At 38.0% G+C, this 23,116-nt stretch overlaps 1 protein-coding gene across 1 annotated transcript in view; it reads right to left on the reverse strand.

Annotated features, from left to right (window-relative positions):
* Nucleotides 1–4,203: 4,203 nt before the first annotated feature.
* Nucleotides 4,204–23,116, reverse strand: part of IPO8 (importin 8) — a 41,217-nt gene continuing 22,304 nt past the window's right edge. Inside the window, exons 14-26 of the mRNA XM_010185263.1 lie at nt 23,027–23,113; nt 22,181–22,346; nt 21,423–21,583; nt 20,855–20,980; nt 19,194–19,260; nt 18,420–18,545; nt 17,831–17,928; nt 16,717–16,812; nt 15,036–15,256; nt 8,058–8,263; nt 6,405–6,641; nt 5,607–5,723; nt 4,204–4,913 (exon numbers count right to left, since the gene is read on the reverse strand). Coding sequence (XP_010183565.1) covers nt 4,816–4,913; nt 5,607–5,723; nt 6,405–6,641; nt 8,058–8,263; nt 15,036–15,256; nt 16,717–16,812; nt 17,831–17,928; nt 18,420–18,545; nt 19,194–19,260; nt 20,855–20,980; nt 21,423–21,583; nt 22,181–22,346; nt 23,027–23,113 — 1,806 coding nt within the window. The 3' untranslated portion in view covers nt 4,204–4,815. The remainder of the gene's footprint in view (nt 4,914–5,606; nt 5,724–6,404; nt 6,642–8,057; nt 8,264–15,035; nt 15,257–16,716; nt 16,813–17,830; nt 17,929–18,419; nt 18,546–19,193; nt 19,261–20,854; nt 20,981–21,422; nt 21,584–22,180; nt 22,347–23,026; nt 23,114–23,116) is intronic.

Below are 23,116 nucleotides of genomic sequence, written 5' to 3' on the forward strand. Positions count from 1 at the left end.
CCCCAAAACTCTTTAGCTGGGGAGTGGTTCATCAGTTAGCTCTCTAGATATGGAGCACTTTAGGTAGCGCTTTAGTAGGAGGTGTACTGACAGTCTTCAAGAGAGGCTGTAATCCCACTCAGTGTCTCCCGTTGGTGACTGCGCATCAGCCAGAACAAGAGGTTCCCAGACTTTTTGAAGGGATGCATCTGTTTTCTGCCAAAGTCTTTCTCTCTTATTAATGGCTGTCAGATTCAGGGTACTGATACCCATACAGATATTGCATATTCTATCTGAAAACTATCTAAGTGTATTGGCAGTGAGTATTTGGATTAGATCCATAGGCCAGGGAAGTTTCCGACTGTTTAGTGCACACACACTGCTTTAGTTCTCTTTCATTTTACACTGGTTTTGTTTGTTTGGTTTTACAAAAGTAGTAGCAGTGGGAAAGGTGTCAAAAGGAAGCAGCCTGGCCTGTACATATATCCTCTTTACAGTATGGGTTTATGCTAAGACTTTCTGGTATCTGGAATAGCATCCGGCTTCCCTTAACACACTGGGAACATTCATGTCTACTGTATCCCATCCACTGGGGGGTAAGATTTCACATTTAAGAGAGAAGAGTGCTATTTTCACTCGTAAGATCAAGAAGTTGATAGCCATGCCATGCCTGCTGTATGTTTTGCTGCAATGAGGGAAACATGATTCTCTGTCTTCTTGCAAAGATACAGTCCCTCTTGGACTTGAAGAAGGTCCTTAGTCAGAGATGGAGTTCCTTGAGGGGCTGACCACCAGACTGTCAAGCATTATCAAAAGACTGACTAGGGCGTATCTCAGAATCAGGATTGCATACTCCATTGCATAGGGCATTTTTGCCTATCTTTTGAGCAAATGTCATTTTGAGCTGTGGGGATTTCAAAGTACCCATATTAAGCAGCAAATCCCAGAAAAGCTTATCAAACTGCAGGCAGAAGCAAGGGCTCTTTGAAGTTCTGTATCATCTGCATATGTAAAATGAGAGACTTCGTCTACAGACAGAAATGCAACTGATACTGTTGCTTCAAGAACAACAAGAATTAAAAAAAGAAAGTTTTAAGCTTTACCTTTTCAGGTATTTTGAATACTCTCTGAAATATCAGATAACATAGTGGTTGGCAAAGGAAAGGAAGGAATCAAAAAGGCTGAAAAGTATTCTGGAAACAAAAGACAGTTAATCATTCATGTTGTCCACAATTCCTTTGGCTCACAAAAGTCTCAAGACAGACTCTTGCTTTATAGTAAAAAACTTTAAAAAATCTTCTGCTGCCCTACCTTCTCTCCTCTACAGTGTATGATGGAATCCAGTCACAAACTGCCTGGACATCACAGGGAAAGGGCTGGTCCTAAAAGTTCAGTTTGTGTCTCCTTGACATCCCGCAGGCAGCCTTTCCCCTTAAAGCAAAGAATCTCACAGTATTATTTTGTGTAACATTCTTCACATATTTTGACTTACACTCCGAAAGCCTATTTATTTCAATCAGACTGTGCACATGTGGGTTTTGGGGGATTTTAAGCATTTGGGTTTTTTTAGCTTTTTCCTTAGCTTGATATTCTGCACTCTTCCCAGAATTGGCCATTCTGATCAGAGATTTTGCTTTGTATTGAAAGCAAACCAAGTACTTCAACTTCGAAAGAGAGAGCGCAAGAAGCAGCAGCCAAAACCACGTGTTGATTCTTTATTTTCCTTTCAAGACTGACAAAACAGCATATGCAATTCAATACCCAGGATCAGTTAATTTCATCTGAAAATGCAGCTTATGTAAGTTAACATTCACTATGATTATAACCTACATAGTGCTATTTCCTATGTAAAGCCCCCATGGTGCCCATACGAGTCACCTTCACGCTTTGGGAACATGGGCATGGGGCAGCACTGGTCACTGGTTGTCAGCCTCTGTTTTATTTTACAATACGTTCATGATTCTCTGTACTTCTGATGGCAAATACATCATGGTTGGTTGGCTGCTGCTGATATCTGATAGTCCATTATTACCTTGGCTTCAAAGTGAGACAGTAATGCACATTTGTGTTACTCTCCCTTTAATGTAGTACAAAGCTGGACACAGCTCAGAAAGAAATCCCTAAAATCCATTACCTATTTATGATCATGTACAAACGGATATTTATCATGTTAAAAGAGAACCATATGTTAGAGTGGAGGCTAGAGCCCAATAAATCTTTTTTGGATGAAAACCCTTTTCAAAAAAAGGAATAAAATAATTAACATTTGCTTCTGCCAGTAGAAACATTTGCTCGTGAATCTCCTGGGAAGGGAAGGGCATTTAACCTTTTCACATGCCATCCCCTCAGACATCTCTGACCTCCACTGCAAAATAGACAACAAAGATTCCCGCCTCCACGCTGCTGATTAAACCCCTTGTAAGAAACATCTGGGTGACATTTTCTTGGCAGTTGGTTTTAAAAGTATACAAGAAGCAGAACTAGGGAGCAGCCACAGTTCAGCTGAGTGACACAAAGATGATGCTATGCAAAAGCAGATTTTTCCTTGAACACATTAACTTCTGAATATTAGCTTGTAACTGTGCAGGCAACCTCATTAGCAGAAGGAAAATAAATCCCTCTTCTACTCTGCATGCCAGCGTAGAGAAGCCAAATAGGCTTTGAAAGAAACCCAACTCAACAAAAAAATTAAATAAATAAAATAACGAAGGGCTTAAACAGTTTACCTGCCTAATGCTTAACTTCAATTGTCAGGTTAAAGAGAAGTCATTCATGTCTTTAACCGCCAAAAAACATTTCATAAATTTGTGAAGGATTTCAAAACTTCTATGGTTTCTGAGAAACTCACCAACAAACTGGATGTAATGCCCTCCTACTACCTCAGCCGATACACACCCAGGCCTAAATTAGCAAAAATGACCTATCATTTTAATGGCCTGATGTTCAAAGCAAACGATGTCCTGGCCCTCTGCTGCTTGAGCTTGAAGAGCCTGTCCAAGGCAGCTCAATGTATTCTTCACTTTTAGAAATTCACCCTGGAATTCTCACAGTTCTCCATGTGTCCAACAGACCTGAAAGTGAGAAATTTTCACTGTTGTTATTAAGTGAGTAGCAGCAGTGAAAAACCTGCACAAACCAGGCCAACTTTACTCTGTAGCTGCTATGTAAGGGGAGGGAAAAAAAAAGCAGCAGCAGAGAACAGCACCAGAGTCTGACACAAAGGCGCAGGAAAAAGGAAAGCAGCAGGGAACCTTCTGTACCTCAGCTGCCAGGCTGAGAAAATTACAGGGGATGGGGCAAGGAACAGGTAGAGACACTCTGGCCTTTTCCAGAAGCCAAGGTGTAGAGCGCTTCAGATATATCAGAATGAATTATAATTACTCTGACATATAAAAAAATGAAAGCTTCAGCACAGTGCAGGGCCAGCGATCTGTAATTTGCTACAGTTGTTGAAGATTTGATGGGGTATGGGGAGGGCTTCAAACTTTCCAGTTGGGGCACTGCTCTAAAGAAATACATTATCAGTATGTGCTTAAAATTGCTTGGTAAATAATTTTAAGTGATAAAGAAATTAACACAGAGACAAAATCTGGTCTAAATATTTTATCTCCAATCCAAACTTCACATCTTAAAGCACCCCTGCTTGTTTTGGCTACACCACTGAGATCCCAAGAGATCTAAAGGAGGGGCACCTATTCAAATTAGTACCGCTATCAGTTTCTCACTACATGAACATATTCACAAACACCTTGTTAGATGTGTTTCAGTTTATGAGAAAGCAATCTTTGGAATTTAGGAAAAAATCGGACAGATAATGAAATTTCAGCATGGGACAAGTCCAGCCAAATGGAATGCAGACCAGAAATTCAAACACAGAAGTTTAAGAGTAAGAAGAAATAAGTCTGGAGCTGTTTTTCCTTCTCTCAAGATAAATAAAATATTGTAAATATTTTGTACCACATTATTCAGTACTACCACTGGAATGGTAATGAATGAATAAAAACAGAAAAGAGGTTTATAGAACCCCAAGCAAAATCCAATATTCATCAAAAATAATGGAAATAAAAGAGTTGTCATGTAGAACATGTACATGTGAGGGCCACACTGCTTGTCCAGGCAGGAGGTATTATCAGTGTAGATTTAGGGCTGCCACCTGCCATGTGTGCCATCATAACTCAAGTGAGTTGATTTCATGATCAAGAGATATGCTTTAAGACTAGTGCATCAAGGGAAAATCTGCAATTTTGTTAAGACCCTTCAACGTAACCAGTGTATGCTTTGCAACTTCAACAGATACCTCCCTCTACGTATTTGGTCTGCACCAAATAGGGAAGATGAGAGAATATTCTGAATTCAGCAATGTGTATGCAACCAACAAACAATTAAACTGAGTAGTAAAAAGCAGGTGACAGGAAAACATGGAACCAAGGCTTACAGTGTATCAAGAAATGTCCTTACACTTAAAAAAGTATAGTGCGCTCCAAAATCCATTTGTTCAGGCAATCCATGTACAACAGAAGGCACTGTTATCCATATGAATCTATCAATTCTGCACAGCAAAAACCTGAGAAGTGCAACTCAATTAGATGCAGCCTGGCCCCTCCCAGTCATTCAGGTTCCTAGAGGAGAAATGTTTCCTTTCAGTCCATCAACTTATAAAAACACCACAAGAATTTGTACATTACAGTAGCTGGTTAGAAAGAGCATTCTGGTGGGGGAAGCACACTGCTATTTTCCAGAAAACCTTCAGCAGCATTAAATTACCCTCCCCTATCACTCAGAAGTCAAGAAAATGTAATGATGAGACTCTTCCCATTGACCTTTGTAGCCGATCCTTCAGTTGCCACCAGGAGTACTTCCAGCAAAGTTGAATGCTGTGATCAGTCCTTTGTTGTCAAAAGTGTAGCCACTTTGTTGTCCTATTGTCTTAGTCTCTAGAATTCAAAGAAGGGAAAGGATATGAAAAACAGTCCATAGTGAACACTTTTGCCAGAGACAACAGAGCTCAGCTGAGAATGCAAAGCTGTGGAAAAAACTCGCAGTTGAGTCAAAATTTCATGCCCTAAATGCAGTGACAGTAATAATTTACACTCAGATTTTCTCTAAATGCATAACCACACACACCTCTACAACTGAGCTGAGAAATTAACCCTCTACAGAACCAGTCTATGTTGCACTTCTCTGCGAGCTTTGTGATTAAACCTGAATTTATTTTCCATGATGCAAGCTTTCTAAACATCTAAAACCTTACACTGGCTGTGAAGGCAAGTTAGTGGTTAAGAAGTTACAAGACTGTTAAGCATATAATAATCTATAGTAATCTTCATGAAATGCCTGGCTGACAGCTAGATATTGCCTTAATTTGCTCTTCAGTTCAAATGTCAGATTGTGCAAAACTAGTTCGTACGCTCTTCAAACAGGGGCACGTGTCAAATGAGAAGGCAACTAATTAGAAGCAAGAGTAATCTCTTTGAATAACTCACACTTCCAGGCAAGGGATAATATAAGTGCTCACACTTCTCAGGAAATGTTAATAAGCACAGAGATTTATTCTTTCTGTTGTTACAGATTAGGTGCGGTTACAACATCACTGCACCAGATAAAATGGCCCCAGAGAAGTGACTCACCTGCAGCATTTCGCCGGTGTTCTGCTAATGTATAAATTTCCTGCAGCTGTTTCTTCTGATCCTCACTCAGTGGTGCTGTCAGCGAATGGTACCAGGCTGCATCTCGGCTCTGCACCGCTGTCAGAACAGGAACGGATGCAAAATGATTATCAGGTTACATCGTAAGTTCATTTCAGAAGAACAAAATGAAGCACACATAATCCCTGGTTGGTTTTAAAATAGAGTTTGCACCGCAAAACAGGTTCAGCATCCCTGCCAGTTTTCTCAGCACAGAATCCCCACTGTAACTGAGGCGATCTATTTTGGGAAACTTAATTACATCCTCTGCTTTCTGAAACAGAAAGTTAACCATGTGGCGAGTATTCATCGACAATGATGAAGTGAATCTTCTAATTTAAAACTCATATCAAAACTAGAAGTGACAGGATTAGTCAAATAGGAGAGGAAGAAAATAATTTCTCTGCTCTGATTTTAACATATAGAATGTGAGAAATATTTCTATATATGAGTCCCTCTAGTGACCGAGTCCCACTTAATTAGGCTGTGATTGAAAAGTTATGAAAGAGAACACGAAGACAATTAATCTCTGGCTGTATTTGCTACCATTTATTTTTTGCAATACTTGTAAGCCAAAAAAATCCTAGGACTAATATTAGAAAGCAAGATCACATTTTCAAGTTTCAATAAACTAAATTATTACTTGTAACAAAGAAAAGGTTATTTTTCCTGGTGATGATCATAAACATCTCCAAACTATTTAATCCCGTGAAATTATTCTGCCAACTAGCAAACACATACCTAAAAGTGCTTGTGTAAAAAACTGGTATTCATCAACACCATTTTCAAGGTCAAGAGGTGTGCTGAACCCTTCAAGAGCCGTCTCTTCCAATGCATCTTCATCCCAGTCATCATCATCGTCATCTTCATCCTCTTCCTCTCCACCTCCACCACCTCCTCCTCCTCCTCCTCCACCATGGCTCTCTTGCATGGCCTGGCTCACTTCATTTGTCTCCTCCTCATCACTCGGTATCTCTTCTGCACGACAAAGTTTAATAAAGGAAACAATGACTTCTGAATGAAGAACAATTAATAAATCTAGGTTTAGGCTGGAAAGGAGGCCCTCAATTAATAAATATCCTTCCCCCGCAATCTTAGAGGAACTGGAAAAATGAAGCTGTTAAAATGTTTCCTACATTCAAAATCAGTTAAACTTTTGTTTTTAAGCACACCTGGGGAATGCGAAACTGCCATCTTTTTTCTTCTTTCAATTATGCAATTAATTTATTCATTGTGCAATTAAAGGATCCAGAAATTTTGAGAAAGTGTGTCTCTGACAAAGTGTTCCATCACTGTGCTTTGTTAATTGACACAAAACAAAGAGAAAGCCAGATGTAGATCAAATGTCTGCCTGCTATTCTTCAGAGTGCTCCTTTATTTGAACAAAACTTAAAATAGCATCTTTTGCTTAGCTTTACCTTCCATTCTCCTTAAGAAACAACTGTTATACATCCTGAATTAAATGCAACTCCAACATGCAATTCTAAACACTCTGTCTTACTTAAGGAAAATTAGTTCTGACTTATAATCAAGAGAAAAAAAATCTCCATCCAATTCTAAACCTTCAGCTCTTCCTGTGTTAACAGTTTAGAAAGAATAAAGATCACTATAGCTGCCATAAGCAGGGACTGAATCACAGGACAGAGATTTTAAAATCACTGTGCTGTTTCCATACTATATTCCTTATGCATTGAGAAGAATTCTGTAATACCATTACAGAACAATCACGTGTGAAATTTGAGTGGATTACATAATCTTCTTAAATCCAATCTAATTTTCAGACCTCAAACCATCTATCTCCTGTTCCAAGTCAAATACAGCCACACATATCTGCCTGCAATGCTGTGTAAAATTCACTACCCACAAATCCCTCCACGAGGTATTCTTTGATGTTTTTTTTTTCCTCTTCTGGCAGACACAGCAGCGAGAGGTCTGGCTACTCCAGGAACCTCAGCCGTCTCTAACCTCACTTTGCAAGCCACTTTCCATTTGGACAAAGAAGACTTGCTAGGATTTCCTTCAAAGTTCAACCATACAGAGGCCTTTCAAATAGCAGGGTACTAGGAACAGCTTCTTTCCAGGAATCAGGAATATAACCAGTGCAGTCCTGGCAAATTGCTGCTGCCTACGTGAGAAGACGGAGCACATTCACAACCCAGAAGAGTGGACTTGCAAGTTTTATTGTTACCCTTTCACAAAGCGTCAGCTGCTATACATTGAAATGTTTTGATTACATTTTGGGAGGAAAAATCAATTCCTAGGATGATCTTTCAAGCACCCAGTAAGCCGAGCTATTTTCTGCAGGCTAATGAGTCTTAAAAATGAACTGCAATTTCTTACCCCCTTTAAATTAAATCCAGACAAAATCCACAATGTGAAAAGGGGAGATTTTACCATTATCTTCTGCAACGTGTTTTTCATCTTTAGCATGTTCCTCATGTTCTGTGAGCTCTCGTGAGGCGCAAACTTGTTTTAAGCCCAGGAAGAGGAGGAGGATTGAAGGGACAATCTGGGCAGCCACAGCATCCACTGCAGGCGGTCGGTTCTGCAATTCCATTAGGATGCTCAGTCCTATTATACACATCTTTCTGTCATGGAGTCTGAAACAACACACACTTGTTAGACAAAAAAACAGATTTTCACTGCAAGGATATGTCCTAGTGTTTGACATGGCAGAAGACAATGTCACAGGGACTGTGTTCAAAGTCTACGTTCGAAGCTCCTAAACACATAATTTCCTTTGTTCTGAATGCAAGTTCCTCACTGGAAAGCACTTGTCCAAAAACAATTAAATACCTTTCAAGGACTGGTCAAATTCCTGGAACAACTGCTTCTGATTACCAAATGCAAAGTTTGTAATGCTAAATAAATACTGGTTAATAATTGTGTAGAATATCTTGTCTGTAATAAAGCATTTGATACAGATTATCATCATTAAATAGGATGGAAAATTAATTTGCCTTGGCTTTGACAGCAGTACTGTTGCAGGGACTGAAATTAGCTAAAAGACTATTAGTGAAGAGTAATGATAAGCAGGAACGCACTGAATTGCAGGGTGCATTTATGGAGCGCCACAGGGCTAGCTATATTTAAACATGTTTATTAAGAGTCCAACAGAATGGCTGTATTATACATCCAATTTCCGACACTAACTTGAGACACATTGCTAACTCCAGTGGAAGCAGGGAAATTATTCGACCGTATCAAGAACAATTGGCAATACACTCAAACAGGGAATTTGCAAATGAGTAGACCTCCAGTAAAACAAATAAACTATAAATGACTGAAGGGAAAGAAAATAATGAAATTAATAGCAGAGAGATTTTTATGTGACCATAGCCAGGAAACTAGGTAAGAGCTTATGCTCCTAAAAATAAGAATTGATTTTCACTTTCAGAAATAGACGTTATTTGCAAACAAGACAGGGAAAAATTCTCTAACTGCCTCCGCAGATACTCTTTTGTTCTCCTTTACTAGGAACACCAGTAGTATTCAATTCTTCTCTGACATTAGTGTATTTTCCTGGTAAAGGCCTGAGAGGAGCTTTTTCTGTTGGAGCTATTCAATTTAATGCTGACAGCTTCTGTGCAACCCTTCTGCAGGACAAGTAGTTCCAGCAAGAAGTGTCAACAAGACCTACAGAAACAGAACAAACCTCCAGATGTGGCAAAAAATGGCCACTGTCCAGACTCTCAGCAGATACTTCTGTTACTGCATCAGCTTTATTTTGGAATGAAGAGGATACAAGTTGAGAGAGAAGAAACTAATTAAGATGTGGACCACAGACTGCAATAAAGCTTACAGGGGAACACCCAACTCAATCTCCCACTTCAAAAATTGCTATAGAAAGACATTTTAAAAAGTGCTTACAACTTCATTACCAAAGATCCCATATAACATGCTACTGAACCATAATATTCTTTAAGTAATGCAAGTCATCAAGTATTACAGTTTTCTGAAGTTTACATCTGCTTAAACAAGTCTGGGGATCTGGAGGGATTTCATTACCTCCCATGCTGTTAGTACTGTTGGGGCTTAGTGAAGTGATTCCATTCTCAGAGGAGCTGACAATAACAATAAATTTCATATGACCATGCGTAACATTATGATCACAGAAGACCTTCCAAGAAAAACAAAGTCAACTAGCATATCAAATGACACGCTTTGTCATGTTGGGTTTGGCTGCTCTGTTACACGTGTTGAAAAATGTACCAAAATGCAAGTAGGTGAAGTGCATCCTTTCCGTCACTGCTAACTCCAATGCTTTCCTTTCAGAAGGAACGAGGCACAAGCAAGGGCGTACAAATCAACCAAAGAAATTGAGTCAGAAGAACAGGGTCTGCTTTCACAAAAAAGAAGAATTAAACCCCTTACTCCTGTCAGTTTATATATGCTGAAAACAAGCTCATCGCCATTTGCTCTCATGCCAACATGTGAAGACCAAAATGCAAGCTAAAGAGGATGCTACCTATGTATGAAGCATAGGCTTTTGGGGAGAATACAATAGAAAAGAACTTTCTCTGCCTCCTCTCTCTGCTAGCAGCGTCATCCAAGTTTGACCAAAGCTCTATAATCTATGCACAAGACTTCTATCCTGCATCTTGACACTGGGAAGCCATGAAATTTCTCCGAGCCCCAAACGTATAATGAAGCAATTTCGGTGTACAAGCCCCAGAGTAGATAATGGCACTTGGCACCACCTTTTAAAATACATTTGAAAAAGCTACCGTTACACAATGCCAATAGCAAAATGCAACACAGTAAAAAGTAAGAAAATAATCTTAGTTATTAGTGGCTTAGCTTCACACTAAATTACCTTTTCTGGACAGCAAATGAAAGTGCAAGAAGCAAGCACTGCTGTTTAAAAGGAAAGCGTCATTAGGAAGCAGCCCAAATGGCCAAAAAAGACAGCATATTTGTCATGGTCCATTTTCAAGCTTCTCAACAGAGAAGCTGTAAGAATGAACACATGTCCTCAGAATACGCGTGTTATTAGAAGGCCCGGTAGGACAGCAGAAATCCAGGCACCAAGCCATCTTCAGTGAACCTGAGCCAGAAGGAGACTTGTTTCTTCCACCTGCCAGCAGAGACAAACAGCAGGACAAGCATCCGCCTTGCCCGAGTTCAGCAAGCTACTACGCCCCAGCTGTACCAAGCACCCACAGGACTGAACGAGCAAAACAGAGTTTTCTATCATTTACATATTTCCGTAGTGGCAAAGAATGGTTTCAGAACCATTCTTTCGCTACGAAAAAGCTCATTATTTCAGCACCCTTTTGTCTGCACGAGGGAGCATGGATATGATTTTCCTTTCCCGAAGCTTTGCGCTTTGAGATCCCTCCTTATTTGCTCAGCAGCTCACAACAGCCCTCCCTAACAATCAGGGACTCTGCTTGCTTCCTCAATGGTATATGAGGCCTGGAGTGCTAAACAAGCGGCACAAGGCAGTGCAATGCATGACTCCTAAGCAAGTCTAATTTTAACAAGCTGTGTGTGGTCTTCATAATCTGCAGGACCTTTTCCAGCTAATGCGCTTCCTTCCAATACAGGACAAAAAGATCTAAGGATCTTTTGTATTTTAAATCAAGCTGAAAGTATTTCAAAGGGAAATCACAAAGCCTTTCCTCTACTGGTTTGCTGTGCTCTTTTAAGTGAGGATCAAGTTGCTTTCTATTACCTCAATCCAGTTCCTGGACAAACTGCAAATAATCAGCCACTTCTTTTGAGTTGCAAAGTTGGAAACAAACCTGTTTTCCCATGTAAGACTGGGCTATTACACACAATTCTGAGAAAACTACAATTTCTAACTATTTAAACTCCTATCAAATAAATCCCCCGTTTCAGCTTCTAAAAAATAAGATCACTTATTGAGTTTTTTTTGAAGTGAGTTAGATTTTCCTTTCAGCCTAGCTTCCCAGAAGAATTTTTAGTATAAGAGTAAGCGTAAGTCACACAGAATTCTCACCCAAATTTCAGCTGTCAGGGAAAAGGTGGAAAGCAGTTTGACGAATGGCTTTTCAGTTTGAAGTTACTGTAGAAATAAATAAATACAATATACTGTGGTACGAGCTCTCCTTGCCTGGATCATTTTTAACATTCTAAATTTCTAATCAGTTTTAAATAGTTTCCAGATTTTTAATAACAGGGAAGAAGAGTTACTTATCTTACTGTAACTGCTTTTCCCCACCAAGATGTATTATTCCCGTGGATTTCATCCCACAAATTCACAAGTGCTGCTCAAGAAACACTGCATTCTTTTGGCAAACACCATTGGCTCCAGCTTGAGAACATGCAGAAATGCACATCTGGGTACTAGGACTTCACAGGAGCAGAAGGACAGAGGGCTGTGAGATTTCTGTGGACAGACCACCTTGAAGAGCCACTGTTACCAGTAAGTCACAGATTTCCTGGATGGTTGACAAAGATTTGGCAGTAAGATTTACCTGGTCCTTCACACTTGAAGTTTGGTCTGCTTTGATATTTTCCAATTTCTCTAGGATCTGTGAGTCTTCCAGCTGATTTGAATTTAAGCCTAAACCCGCCTCTTGCTGGAAAGCAATTTAACTGTAAACCAAAGCAGCAGTGGACAATGGCTGGTGAGAAAAAGGTCTGTACAAGTCAGGGTGTCCACTGCTGTCTTCTCTGATGAAGACATGAAGTCTGCAGGGGTGCACCCACGGAAGGGCTTCTAGAAAGCCAGATTTTGTTTGCATTTCTGTCTTTTCCTGTTCAGTTAGGCCTCTGAATACCTGGCTGCTGTTCAGATTACGACCCTTGCTACCCTTACTAAAACAAATGGTCTTCTAAAAGCAGTGCTCTCCTAAGGGAAAAAGCCCCTTACATCACATCACAGTGCCTGACATGCAGTGCTATAGCAAAAGCCTGGAAGCCACATACTAAGGAGACAGCACTGAAGGAGAAGAGATTTTCAGATGTAAGCAATATTGCAGATATTTATTTCGCTGCTTAGCAGCAGATCAAAGAGATACATTTTAATCTTTTTCTGCCATTCAAGTGCAGAGTCTGAGCAGAATCTAGTATCATAATCTCCATGTTTCATTTTCATACGCTTTGTCAACTATTGTCTCAGCTCTGAAGAAGAATTTAGTTGAACAGTAGCTGCAGTTGCTGATGCTTTTTGAAGAGCAACACAAAAGAACTGAAAGTTAAGCTGCAGCTCGCAGGAGTACTTCAGGTTGGAGCCAAGTCAGAACTGCCTCCTTTTCCCCTCTAGATCTGACTCGTTTCTCACTGAATGCTCCAGGATGAACTGTTTAAGGCTATGAAGGTCTTCCATTTTTTATTTCCTTTAAAAAAGGAATGATAAGTTTACCACCTGTAGAGAATATCTTCTTTCATACTGGTTCTGTACGCATTCAGCATTTGACATGCAGTAGAAAAAAAACGACAGCACAAAGAGATAAATCTCAAGAACTTTGCTTCAGCCATAAAAAAATTGGTAGATGGAAATCCTAAAAGATCTTGCTCTTTTCTAGTAATTAACGATAATACTACCACAAGGTGTGGGAGAGGTAAACTTAAAAGTGCCCTTTTTCAGCCACTGGCACTCCAAAAGAAATGAGGGACATTGGGTACTTTATGCCTCCTTCATCACCAACTCAAGTAATCCCTCTAATTGATGTGTATTTATGTTAAGATACAGGATGTACCCCAGACATTTTGTATATACAGCAGCTAGAAGAAGTCAGAATGCTTGTGATAATATGAACTGTTCTGTCTTGTTATAATGAATAAGAGATTTCCCCCCTCCCACTTTATATCTGTTTAACTTAGTACTTTTATTTTTTTATTTTATCTCTCTTGTATCTCCACATTCCAGTAAAAGAGACAGAATTAACATGCAGATCTGAAATAAGGCAGTCTTTTCTGCAGTTCTACAACTGTTGCACTTTCATCTTCATCCCACTAAACTATGCATTAAAGACAGAGGGAGGGAGGAAAACAATTTTTACAATGTACATTTGTACATTTTATATATGTTTTAAAAGTAATACAAAGGACATGCTGAGAACAAAACCCGCATATAGCAGTTGGTCATTGATTGACTGGGAGTCATTATTTTATTAGTTATGAAAAAGGTAATGCAGTGCTATAATGCACCACACAGTTCGAAAGTCAAGATGAACACTGAGGCTAACATGCCACTATACCAAGATGGCAGATAATTCTGTTCAGGGAAGATTCACTCAAGTAAGAACTGGCATGAAGAAAAGCTATTTGGATGACTGGAGAGTAGAGAAATCATCTTACAAGAAGCCCCCTAAAGGCTCGTTTAGAATTGGAAAGACAAGACTGTGCCAATAAAAAAACAGGTAGGAAAAGAGTGACAGCCTGAAATAAGGTATGCATCTACAGGTCAGGAGCTGCCTGTCTCGGCCCATGCTCATTCATGGCATACTGCTCTGACGTGGCACACTGACACTGTGCTTAGTCTGTTGGCATAAGACTATGCACAGAGAAGACACATTCTAAGCCTATCCATCAACAGTAGTCAGAGGTCAGCCTCCATTGACAAAATGTAACTCATAGCAGGAAGGTGTAAACTACATCTGACTGTCTGCTTTGCCCTTAAGTGGATTTAAATCTCACAGTCAGATGCCAAATCTCAGCTGAGAGGCAAGCACTGACTGTCAAGTACCGGACTTCACATCCGCCCAGCATCAAGCACATGGTTAGCTGTGTGATGACAGGCTTTGTCCACCTTCATTTACTTCACAAATGTTCAGCTTCTGCCCAAGTGTCCACACATGTCCAAGGGAAGTTGGAATGAAGTTCAAGTTCAGGAGTATGCTAAGCAGTCAGTATATCAACGGCGTAATGATAAATATGCAAGTTGATCATGTAAAACTCACAGGGATTAAAATCAGAGTGTGGCATCCACTGGACAGAATAATGTTTTTTTTAACATTAAACTGAGTAGTTAAATATCCTTTAGAACAGAAAATATGTACACAGTGTTTCAGGAAAAAAGTTAACATCTCACTGAAATCCTGCTGGTCACCTCTGAATATTAACCTCAATGCATACTGGACTATCTCTTGGAGAGAGATAGTCTGCGATTAAGGAGCTTAAAAGAATTCTGAAATATGGTATGTATTTCACCCTTGTACCCTCACAACACAGAAAATTCAGCACATAGCTCAACAGACCTGGAAAAGTTACACGGACGTAGTAACATCTCACCTTTCCTGGCAAGGTCACCAGGTCAGCAGTCAGACCTGGTGTGGATTACTGTTATTCAGACTAACCAAGGAACAAGAACTCTTTCATCAACAAGACTAGAGAAACAAACAGAAGTGAACAAACAAATCAAAAGCACGGAACTTTAAGAGAAAAAACGACAACACTTGCCCAAGAAAACAGTCTGTGTCATTCATCCACTGGTTTATGAACTGTGCAGTGATGGGCTCAGGGTTGTGGGGAAATCTGATGTTCTCCAAGGTGTGCAGAAGGAGGTCAGGATTGTAGTAGAGTGCAGCTATGGCAACCTGAAGACACATGGTACGAAGCTCGCTGGTTTTAACTCCTCTAGTTAACCGCTCCAGAACAGCCTCCACAAAGAGCGGAATACACTGGGCATAAAAAGGAGAAGGTAAAAAAAACAACCAAAACCAAAACCAGCATTATACATGTTGCCAGATTATACAAAGTTTAAAATGCTTTCATCAGAGTTGATCTCCAGAGTTAACTGAAGTCCATGTATAACCCTAGGAATGCACTCTATTAACTTCCTAATACAAAAGCACTTTAAGCCTCTGATTACATGCTTATAAATCTTCCCCAAAACAGCTATTCTTTGAGCTAAAAATTGCCGATGTTATTCTCAGCACAGAGGAGAATATTTGGTCCCATTTGGTGGAATTTGTTCTAGCATGTATAAAAGGTTTAGAAAAGAACTCAAAGACACTCTCATCTTTGAATAAAAATATCCAACAATTTCAAAACAGGCATTAAAAATGAAATTACCTACATGTGCAAGGAAAAAATAAGTTTTTCCTAATAAATGTAAAGTGATGTTATATTTCTTATAAAAGTTTGAAATGAGTGAGTTTATTCAGATAAAAGCAAGTATGCACAAATTTATACACAATGAAATAAACATCTATATATATTTCAATGTGCAGGTTTATGCTTTTTAATAATTTGGAAAGCATTATGAATGCTTTAGCTTAGGAGTTTCAGTGTGCAGCCATTTTAATTCACAGAACTGTGAAGCTCAATTAAGACTTCCACCACATACTTATTTCAATGCAAATGCATACAGTTCACATTAATCCCTTCTAGATTTCTTTTAAAAATAAAACCTTTCAGGGAACATTTTTATCTTCAATGACTTCAGATTTACATTAGTAAAGTTATATTGGTTTCAGCGAAATTAACTGAACATTTATCACTGAAGTCCGTGGACTGCAGTGTGGCAACATCAAATATGATATGTTAAAAGTAATTTATGCTGGAGAGTTATGTAAAGTATAAGACCAGAATTTAGCCCCTAACAGGAAAAAGACTACTATCCAAAAGTGTGTCTTAAGAAACTCTAGAAAAATGTGATAATGTTTTTCCCAGCAATCACAATCCAGCCATGCTAAAAATTCTTCATTTCCAAATGCACCAAGTAATTAAAAATCTTAAAATGGACCAAGTTACCTGGAGAAACAACTTCAGTAGTTGGATATCTATAGTTAACCTCTCAGCCACAATACTTATAGCAATGTGTGTTTTGTTTAAAAAGAAAAAGGGAAATCCTATTAGGAGAAAGCAAAAAAATAAAATCCTGCACATTACACTATTTCCGTATCATTCAGTCTATATTCATTTTCTGGTCATGTCCACTAAGCTCTAACCTAAAAAAAAAAAAGCCTCAACAAAACATCTTACAAACTCCCCTGAGCTCATTTACTTCCTTCTGTATTTCTCCCTACTCCTACACTTCACATTTCCCTCAAATCCTCTAATTTAAACTGCATTCTCAGGAATCATACATGCATCACTGGAAACCAGTAAAAGAGAAAACCTGCTCAATATATATCACCTGGTCAATACCCCGTCCTTTGCATTGAAGAACAATTACTTCTAGGAGCTTGGCTGCATGGCACTCTGCATCTTCTCCTGCATCTCCTGTTAATACCTAAGAATCAGAATGACAATTTGGTTTATCAGTAATAATCACTGACAACTTTGAAAGCAAGTGCTCCTGTGCCTGCTTGTATCAAAAAACCTCTATGTGGCATACACATATCTATTCTTAATCCCTCAAAAAATAGCATGACACATAAAAAATAATCTCTACAAGACATAAACCAGGATAAGTGGTTAAAAATTAATTTTAAAATTCAGAAAAAATTGTTACAGTTCTTTATGAATATTAGTATTCTTAATATGTCATTGCTTTCTCTTTTTAAAAGGAAATGTCACTTATAGGAATCACTGATGTTTTCCACATTCTGTTTCCATTTTTTTACTTCAGTTCTAATGGACACTGGCAGTTTAAGAGCCTGGCAAAGTGAAGCTCTATCTCTGTTCTAGTTTCTGATTAAAAACAAGATGTATGCAATCACTCTATGTATATACACATACATGTGAAACTGACTGCTTCTTCTCAAGCCTATAGTCAGTGTCAATCAAACCTGACAAAGAAGCAGAACTCTCCAACACATTCAATTTCTATAAGTTTCTGAAAATAAGCAGGTAGCTAGATGCCTAACACTTGATAATGCCCAAAATCAGAGAAAGGCTGCAGCATGATCTCATACTTTATAATACATGAGAGAAACAGCTTAGAAGAGAAACATTACAAACGGAGGAAGAACTTCAAATGAGTTTGCACCTTAGCTGACAGTTAAAAAAATCCAGTCGCAAGATACACAACCCAAGGCAATAAGGCTTCATTAATTCCTCTACTTACCAAAATAGCTGCTCATAGAAGAGAGTCAAGATCAACAGCAACTTTCTCCCACACAGATCTCTGCGTGTAATTTTTTAAAAAGCATGTCACTTAAAAGGTGTGAATGTGTACTCGGAACTGAGCTGAGACTAAATTTCATTTTGTTCTGAAACAACTGGCCATTACCCGGCATGTTCGGGTCACTCCACTAATCTGATTAAGTATCAGTGACAAGCATAGCAATAAGAATCAGAAGCCTTACCTTTTTACACATAGCATAAATGATTTCTAAATGCTTTGGGTTAGACAGTAAAGTATCAGTGTCAATGGTCACATAATTATGCAAGAGAGGCATCATGTCTGCAGAACAGGGAGAACAAAAGAGAAAAAAAATTACAAACTAATCCATGCTAACCAGTGAGGCTGTAGTCCTATAATGGAATTCATTAGCTCAGGTTCTTGGATATGGTTGGAAATTCAAACTCTGCAAAAGTCTATTCTTAGCAGAATTCTTCATAAAGTGCACCATGCAGGGTGCATTCTCAGAAAAGTAAATAGAATAGGACTACATTTTATTTAATTAATTTGTAGTTTCACTTTAGCTTTGTATATTTCAGCTTTCTTTGAGTTCAGGACCTCCTACAATAACTGATCACGCCAAGATTTGAACATGCTTCTCCTATTTAAATATGCTCCTGTTATACTCCCACACTAAGCAGACAGTCAGGGCATGACTCAAATACGTGATCATTTTAAACCAAGACACTAAATGGAAGCAACCCTTATTAAGGTGGGTTTTAGAGATGAATTTCCAAACAGTGGAAACATCAATAGAATAGAAGTGATCATACCTGCAAAGTACTCAAAGCAATCCTGCTGGAAAACCTCATATAGAACACCTAAAAGCTGCCACATTTGAGGTGAAATCATCTGGCATGTCAAGCTGTATGCCAAGGAGAGAATTTCTTCATAAAACTCTGGAAAGGAGAAACAATTTGAAGTAGGGTGCTTTAAAAAAATAAATTTAGCTTGCAAATACCTTGAAATCTGAAAGTCCCAATCCTCAAGTTCATCTATAGAAAAACTACAAAAGACTCTATAGCCTTATGTTGGCTGTAGTTACAACAATATGCATAGTTTCTCATTATAAATACACATCAGAAAAGTATACTACCAGCACATCAAAGACACTGCTTCTAAACATTTTACTGAAAAATATTTTTATTTTCTCAACCTTTGTTGTTTCTTACAGGCTTTACCAGAAAACTGTGTAGCTCTTTAGTGCAGGGTACTGACAATTTAATTGCAGAACATGTCCATGAAATACTAATGTAATTGTAGATGTTGTCCTTTAACGCAGCTAGCTAGAACTATAATCACAACTGCATTTTCTGCTTTTTGAGTTTGACCTCCAAAACACAATAACCAGCCTGACTAATGTACAGGAGGAGACTGGGAGAAACAAATCATAACTGAAAATTAACATATCTTTTTCTTTAAAGAAGCACACACAAAAAGAAGATGAAGTTCTGTTCAGGAAGACAGTATTGTTTGCAATAATCAATTTAAGAATTTTGAATATAAAGGCACATAATGCTTTTCTAAAACTTATCTCTAAAACATACCTATAACGTGTTTCTGCAAAACGAGGCCAATGATCTGTAAACAAATGCTCTCGAGCTGTTGAGTTATCTGAAATAAAAACATAAAGCAGTTTATTTTAAAACTTAGAAATACAGTAAATCAATTAACGTATTTGACTAATTCAGTTTGAGAAGTCCTTCAAAGCAAAAAGGCTTTTATCACTTTTTAAATACTGCATTAACGATCATAGTATTATGAAATAAGGTCTCACTGATGTAAGTACTCTAACTTTCAATAAACAGTATTGCTTTAAAACTTGTCGCTTATAGCATTTTTCTTTATTAAAAAAATAAAAGTCTTACTTTATGGTTATTCTACAGATCCTATCAAAAACTGTATCTGTTGTCCTGTCTGTATATAAAGTAACACTGTACTCAAAGTGTTTGAGATAAAGCCTCTATCCAAAACCTTTGAAGTAGAATGGGTGAAAAGGAAGAAAGGAAGAGATGCTTTTGTCTAATGTCTGTGGAGAGCTTCCCAGAGTAGGCTCAGTAAGAGGAACGCATGCAGAAATTGGGAGTGTACAACTGTGTTGAAGTCAGAATTCAGCCTTGCTGCATTGGACTGAGACTGCATTTACGAATTATACTAAACTACAAAGATAAGTATATGGCCACATTATAAGCCTGATAAAAACCAGTAAATACAGACATTTCATGTTATTACCATAGGTCATCTCCTTACAGACATAATCTTGCAGGCTGTCAGGCTTTCTGAGCTTGTTCTAGCAAAGAGATTAAATATGTGACCACAGATTCATCCACTTACCTTCATACACCTGAGTTAGAAGTTATCAGCCTTTAAAATCTCTCCATACTTAATGGGGAAAGGGAAAGGAATTTCTACACAGTTTTCAGTCACACGCATCATTTCTGTATCATTAATATAAATGCTAAAATGGTTTAAGATCCTGTGATGAAAAGCACTCTGCACAGTATTTTAGATTGTGCTTCACACAACAGAAAAACAAGCTGCTGAGTTTATACCAAAAATATCTCAACCTCAAAGGCAGGCTAAAATCCACTTCAGACTATGATTCCTGATGTTCAGTTTAGCTACAAGATTCATTTTAGCTTTCAAAAGATGCAAGGGGTTCTTGTAAAAGAATGAAAGATGTTTTGAAGTCCAAAGGAACACAGTGGTCTTACAAGAAAATAATTATTTTAATTAATGTATTTTTAAAATTGTAAGCTTCATAAAAAGGATTCTCATTGTAAATCAAGGAAGCAAAACAATATAGGACAAAGCATTTTTTTTTTTTTGTGCCAGCTGAGCTTAAAGTTACTGACTAACTTTGCCTCTCTGGTCAGTCACTGAACTCCTTCCTACCTCAGTCAGCACAGGTGGTAGGAGCAGAAAGAACCTCTTTCTTCCCTGAACATATGAAATGTAGACTTACATTGCACCACAAATGTGACACCAATTCCTTGGAACTCTATCCAAGAAACTGCTGATTAAACAACAAAATGACTCATCACTGTAAAAAATTAGCCTTATGCAAAATATTTCTCTCTAAAATCTATTTTAACGGTCCATATTACATGTCAGCTCAAGTGATGCAATATACATAGATGTGCTTGTTGCCATGAATGAAAGGCACGAAGGAACAGAAGAAGAAAAGACTTATAAAAGAACATCTCACCTCCTTGTGATCTTCCACAACGGTCAGGATAGTGTCAATTGTGTGCAAGATGCCCATGGCCATAACTGTTTTGTCCTCTACTTCCTCATATTCCTCACTCTGAAGTACTTTACCAAATATTTCAGCCTGTGAAAAAAGCCAACCAACTTGACATTCAAGAGCAAACACATTTCTAATTTGACATGCAAAACCAAGACAGCTAACGCAACAGCAGCAATGCCTTATCTGTAAGAGCTGTCAGCATTGAAAAATATGCTCCTTACTTTTGAAAGGGGATTATAGAAAATTAAAAACTCCGATTTTTTTGAGAAGTCTGGCTATGTTAAGTCATTTGAAATGTTACAAAGTTAGATCTTGGTTTATTAGAACCAGTGACACAATTCAGTATCTTCTAAAAAACCACAGGTTTTAAAAATGCTTCATACAGAAAAAAAATATTATGAATACTATAGGTGGACTTTTATAAAGATTCCTTTAAACAGTGTGCACTTCAAACAAAATTCATTAAATGTTTACCAAACCAGGCATGTGCTTCTGACTGGACTGTTATTTTAGTATTGCCTCTTACCAGGTGTTGAGTCATGTCAATGGCAATAGTAGCTACTTCCTGGCTGTACTCGCAGATCATCTTCTGGATTACATTAGTAAGATCATCGTTTTCTGTCTCTCTAACAATGTGCAAGAGCTCTTGCATAACTGGCCTTACATAAGGCTTCACGTATTCCTTGGCTAAAAAAAAAAACAACAATTGAAACTAGGTAAAATCAGCTATCCATAAACACAAATACACAGTATCTCAAAACTACTACGTAACTGACTACTGAAGCAAAATATTTTTTTAACATTTAATTCAATTTTTAAAAAAGGCAAAAAATCCTACCCAAGGCACTTTTACAGCTTGTAACTCGTAGACTAACAAAATATATAAAATGTACATTTACCACATTCAGTACTGAAATGCCACCTACAACAAAAATCCACTGTTTTGGGGGAAATACATGCCCTCACACATAAGCAGCATTCATTCTTAAACATACGTGCTATTTCAATTGACTAAAGAAAAACAAAGCCAGGTACTATTTACTTTATTAAAAGAAATATGTTGATTCTAACTTTTGTGCAGAGACCTGCCATAAAATATAAAAGTCAGAATTCTGAGATGTATACAGTAACTAATGAACTAGTTAAGCTGTCTATACATATTGAAATGCTCTGCAATCTATGTCTTCAAATGGTAGAAATGTTTAGATAAATCTGCACCAACCTTCTCATCTCTAAAAAAAAAAATAAATCAGTGTATGCAACTGATGAATCACTGTATCATACCTTGCTCTTGGTTGCTTATTAGTGTCTGAAGAGCTATGGCTGCTTCTACTTTGACAGGCATTTCCTTATCATCGATCAGGCTCTTCTTTGCCAACTCCACTGCATTCCTCAAGTTTAGCTCATTGTGAAATTTCAAAGCACTGAATGAATGAAGTACCCAACAGGACTGCATGACAAAAAGAAAAGCAAGTTAGCGACAATTACAATTTTCAGCATTTTTTAACTGATTCAAAACCAATGCTAACCATCTCTCTGTTATTGTTTTTTTTTCCTTAATTATGGAGTATTCTTACAGTAAATGTAACATAGTTTTTTGCACTCAAGCAGTTCTTTATTTCCTTTCCCGAGTTCCAATAAATTCAGTATGCACATAATTTGCATTCATAGTTTTGGTCCTTCTGGGAAAAAAAAAACAACCAATATAGAAGTTAAAGAAAATTAACTGTTTGTTTATGACTGATATGGGCACTCTGGGATTTTCTTCAAGCTACAATCAAACTGTCATTACCTACTCTATGGAAATACTACCTATTCTTCACAGCCATCCAACCACTCTACTGAGATTTGCTAATGAAAAATGGTCTCAAAAGGACCATAACCACTGCTCAAATTCTTCAGTCTGATCGAATAGGTAAACAATAATTTGGCACAGACTACTTTCCATCAATCCATTTAACTGATAAATAATGTTTTAAAAAAAAATGCTGAAAAATTACTGTACAAGGTTGTTATCTGAAATTTTACTATGTTTTTGCTTAACTTCTTTCATCAACATTCAGAACGAAGTCAAACTGCAAAGCAAAGAATCACGGCAAATACTGAAATTGATATAACTGGTGAACTTACTCTAGCTCTCAGGTACCCCAGGTTAGACATGAACAGCGGAAACACGTGATTCTGTAACATCAGCTCCATTTGATCCTTGAAGACGCTCTT

Source organism: Mesitornis unicolor, unplaced genomic scaffold (assembly GCF_000695765.1).
Source record: "Mesitornis unicolor isolate BGI_N332 unplaced genomic scaffold, ASM69576v1 scaffold37515, whole genome shotgun sequence".
NCBI lineage: Eukaryota > Metazoa > Chordata > Aves > Mesitornithiformes > Mesitornithidae > Mesitornis > Mesitornis unicolor.